The sequence below is a fragment of the Muscardinus avellanarius genome (genome assembly GCF_963383645.1).
Source record: "Muscardinus avellanarius genome assembly, chromosome: 1".
Taxonomy (NCBI): domain Eukaryota; kingdom Metazoa; phylum Chordata; class Mammalia; order Rodentia; family Gliridae; genus Muscardinus; species Muscardinus avellanarius.
This window is the reverse complement of record NC_137786.1, coordinates 225,430,685-225,435,244: the sequence shown is the minus strand read 5'-3', so window position 1 is coordinate 225,435,244 and position 4,560 is coordinate 225,430,685. Positions and strand designations below refer to the sequence as shown.

The window sequence follows — 4,560 nt, the reverse complement described above, 5'->3', positions numbered from 1 at the left end:
AAAAGAGTCACCGGTTAGCAAATTGTTTCGCTCACTTTCCTTTATTTGCGACTTACAAGCATAACTTTGTGGATTCTGTGAGAGAAGAAATTTTGTTGTCCTTATTTTACAAATAAAGAGGAAATAAGGAATCTTTCAAGGACACAGAAAGAATGCCTGGTAGATTCCTGGCCTGAATACAGGAATATTCACAGTAGTACGTTCTCCCAACTTAGAAACCTCAGGACCTTTTGAATATCACCTGCCAGAGACTTTTTCTAACAATACTTATGTATCATTCAGCAGAAGAATGTCTAATTGCAAACACACTATTCAGAATTGACTGTAACTTTTGCTCGAGAAAGGTAAGCTCCTATACTCAATACGTAATTTTAATGAAAAGTATAATTAATTCAAAAGTAGTAGCAACTTAGATACTATGAGTTTCTTTTAGCACAGCAATAGAGGTTGTGAACATTGTTCTACAACACTGAAATTAAACTGTTATCAATATTAGAATCCCATCACTAGAGATATTAAAGATACTTATGAAACACATCATGCTGCTCTCTGTAAAAAAAATACTCACAAAAATATTGCAGGTGAGGCTCTGGTTGATATGGTAGTAATTTGAGTTTGTTCGCTGTCTGTGGTCTTCCCATTTGGAAGTATCTGAGAAACAAAGAGTAAACTGAACTATCTTTAAACGAGGTGGGTGCAACTGGCCATCACTTTTCATTTAACTGAAAGTTAATATTTGTTAGTGTACGAAGGCTTTCTTCTGACTTGAGGATTTGCTAGGAATCTGCAGCCATGATCAAGAAAGTAGAAAATATGGCCGGGCGTGGTGGCGCAAGCTTGTAATCCCCGCGCTTGGGAGGCGGAGACAGGAGGATCGCGCAGGTTCGAAGCCAGCCGTGCGCTGGCTTAGGAGACCCTGTTTCCAAAATGAAAATGTAAAAAAAATAGGTCTGGGAGTGTAGCCCCGAGGTAGAAGGGCTTTCAGGAACCCCAGTACCACCATAAAAAAAAAAGTAGAAAATAAAACTGTAAGGTTTTAAGCAAAATTAGAATTTCATTTTAACATTCTCTCCCAAATCAAACAATATTATTGTTGAAACATCTACCCTTGTAGATGATGATGTGGCTAAAAGCAAGGGCTTTTGACTGGGGTAAAATTGGGTTTAAGCCAGACACAGTGATGTATGCCTGTAATCCTGGTACTTGGGAGGCCAAGACAGGAGAATCTCAGGTTCGAGGCCAGCCTTAGCAAGTTAGCAAGACACTCAATACTTAGTGAGATGCTGTTTCCAAATTAAAAAATGGCTGAGGGACTAGCTTGGATGTAGAATGCCTTGGGTTCAATTCCCAGTAAAAACAAAAAATAAAAAATGGGTTTAAATATTGAACATTTAATCTTCATACTAACTTCATACTAACACAATATCATTTAATTTCAGAAATAATCAATTATTTTTAGAGTAAATAAATGATACTTTATATACATATACACATACACACAGCCACATTATACTTATATATAAAGCTTTTATATGTTTCATATGTTGTAGAATCTAGTGTGTACTAAAAGTGGTTGTTTATGTGTGTTAAGGTTGTCGAACACACACCCCCACACACGTAGGCTTGTTAGATGAAGCTGGGAATGGAATAGAAGGAGAATAATAGGAAATAGTGTTGGCAGAGGAGAGATATGCATCTACAGGCTTACAATTTAAGTCAAAAGATCTAAATGTGTTGTTGCTGCACTAGAAAATGTCCAAATGAAAAATTATTAAACATGGACTTTCCACCAAAACAGATTTTCAGTTTGAATATAACCCCAAACAATGAGCTTTCAACCAGCGATATTTGTGAACAACTTGACAGTAATGAGAAAAAGGGAAGCCAGGTATGGTGGCGCACCTGTAATCTGAGTACATGGGAGGCTGAGACAGGACAGCAGGGTTGAGACCAACCTCAGCAAGTTTGTGAGGCTCTCCGCAACTTAGCAAGATGCTGTTTCAAAACAAAATAGGTTCAATGACCAATACTGAGAGGGAGGGATAGAGGGATGGATGGATAGAGAGACAGAAGGAGGAGGAGGAAGAGAAAGGAAGACTTGGACTCAATCTGAAATGTGGGATTCAAAGGAGGTATTGAGCAAAAGAATGAAGGGAGCCACCAATCCAAAGGGCAGACCAGGAATGAAGTATGAACTATTAGCAAATAACATCTAGTGGACCTAGTGTGTGCAAAAAGCAGATTAAAGAGTGAGGCTTCAAGACTTTAGATCTCAACCACACCTGAAGCCCCACTAACTGTCACTCACCCTCCTCAAATCACATGTAGCCCACCATTCTATCCTCATAATAATAGTACAGCTGGCAATTATCCTGCGGTAATAAATAGGCAATATTGAACTCATTTAAAAATGGATTGGTTCATTTAATTCTTGGAATTATACCATAAGGTAGAAGTCAGTATGATTGCTCTTTTTAGAGGAAGATAATGTGGCAAAGGGACGTTAGGGTGGTCCCAATGATTCTTAGTCCATAAATATAGGACTGGTATGCCCCTCTTTCCCAGAGCCCAAGCCCCCTGCTGATGGTACTTCCTCCCCTGCCAGAATTGTCTCTGCTGGTCATACATACCTCTCCAGGACCAGGTAGATCACCACATCTATTATGCAAAGATTCGCTGTGAAACACCCAAAACTGAGACATTGAGAAGCTGTAAAAAAATTATAGAAATATGCATTCATGCAGCACCCAGCATTTTAACTTTAGATTTTAAAGATGATCTGTGAAGACCTTTTGATTCAACAGCCTGAGGCTTGCTGGGTGTAGTGAGACAAGTTTGTAATCCCAGTATTTGTGAGGCTAAAACAGGAAGATCACAGGTTCGCAGCCAACCTCAGCAACTTGGTCTCCTTAGTAACTTACTGAGACCCTGTTTCAAAATAAAAAATAGGAATGAAATCTAGCTCAGAGGTAGAATGCACCTGGGTTCATTCTCCAGTTTAAAAAATATGGCCCGAGGCTCCACAGGTAAGTAGTACACAAAATTTTGTTGCTAATTTCATGCTTTAGTTATGGAGACTCTTGAAACACATATGCTTATTATAATGAAATAATGCCTAAAAGTATAAAATAATAAATTTCACTGCAATAACCACGACACTTAGTGCTCTATTCCTTCATTTCTTTGCTAAGGATATCTCCTAGTTCCCTCATAACATTAATGGAGAACAGGACAGAGGTGACAGAGTTCATCCTCCTGGGACTCACCGATGCCCCAGCCCTACAGGTCCCCTTCTTCATAATGTTCACTCTGATCTACCTCATCAACGTGGTTGGGAACCTGGGCATGATCGTATTGATTCTCTGGGATTCTCGTCTCCACACTCCCATGTACTTTTTCCTCGGTCACCTGTCTCTGGTGGACATCTGCTACTCCTCTGCTGTCACTCCCACAGTTGTGGCTGGGCTCCTCGTGGGAGACAAGGTCGTCTCCTACAATGCCTGCGCTGCTCAAATGTTCATATTTGCAGCCTTTGCCACTGCAGAAAATTTCATCTTGGCAGCAATGGCCTATGACCGTTATGCAGCAGTGTGCAAGCCCCTGCATTATACCACCACCATGACAACAAGTGTGTGTGCCTGTCTGACAGCGGGCTGCTACGCCGGGGGGTTTGTGAACGCCTCTATCCACGTTGGGGACACGTTCAGTCTGCCCTTCTGTAAGACCAATGAGGTCCACCATTTCTTCTGTGATGTTCCAGCAGTCATGGTTCTCTCTTGCTCTCACCCACATGTCAGTGAGATGGTTCTTGTTTATGCGGACAGCTTTGTTATCTGTTCTGCTCTCCTTGTTATTTTGATATCCTACACATTCATTTTTATCACCATCTTCAAGATGCGCTCAGCTGCAGGGTACCAGAAAGCTTTGTCCACCTGTGTTTCTCATTTCACTGCCGTCTCCATTTTCTTTGGAACCCTTATCTTCATGTACTTACAGCCCAGCTCCAGCCACTCCTTGGACACTGACAAGATCGTATCTGTGTTCTACACCATGGTCATCCCCATGCTCAACCCGATTGTCTATAGCCTGAGGAACAAGGAGGTGAAGAGCGCATTCAGGAAGGTGGTAGAGAAGGCAAAGTATTCTCTGGGGTCATGAGTTTCACCTTGTAGGATGCACATTAACCTTGTTTGATTCCTCTCTGGTCTTTCCAGGCACCTCCTAACATATTAAGGCCCGGAATGATGTTAAATTCCAGAACTGACAGCTTTACCTCAAGTCTTTGTTTCTTAGGAAAAGAAAAGAATGTTAAAAATGTCATACTTTCAAAAGTTTGTATCCCACTATGATGTATAAATACAGTGCACCAATAAAAAAAAATAAAATTAAAAAAAATGTCATACTTGAATGGAGATGGCTAAAAGGGAGTAAAAGCTTAGTGGTTATGGTTTGTTGAAATGCTGGTGAAGCAGATTTGATGTGCTCACTCTTTCTACATACATTTGTCTCTGTCCTATGTGACAACAAACATACATGTAAAACAGGCAGCAAAACTAAGTC

General features: G+C 40.6%; 1 protein-coding gene across 1 annotated transcript; it reads left to right on the top strand.

The window, feature by feature from the left end:
- Positions 1-3,219: 3,219 nt before the first annotated feature.
- Positions 3,220-4,158, top strand: LOC308279680 (olfactory receptor 5B3-like; the record flags this gene model as incomplete). The annotated part of the gene is made up of 1 exon (XM_080719798.1): positions 3,220-4,158. The coding sequence occupies one exon, from the start codon at positions 3,220-3,222 to the stop codon at positions 4,156-4,158; it is 939 nt and encodes a 312-aa protein (XP_080575924.1).
- Positions 4,159-4,560: the final 402 nt, after the last annotated feature.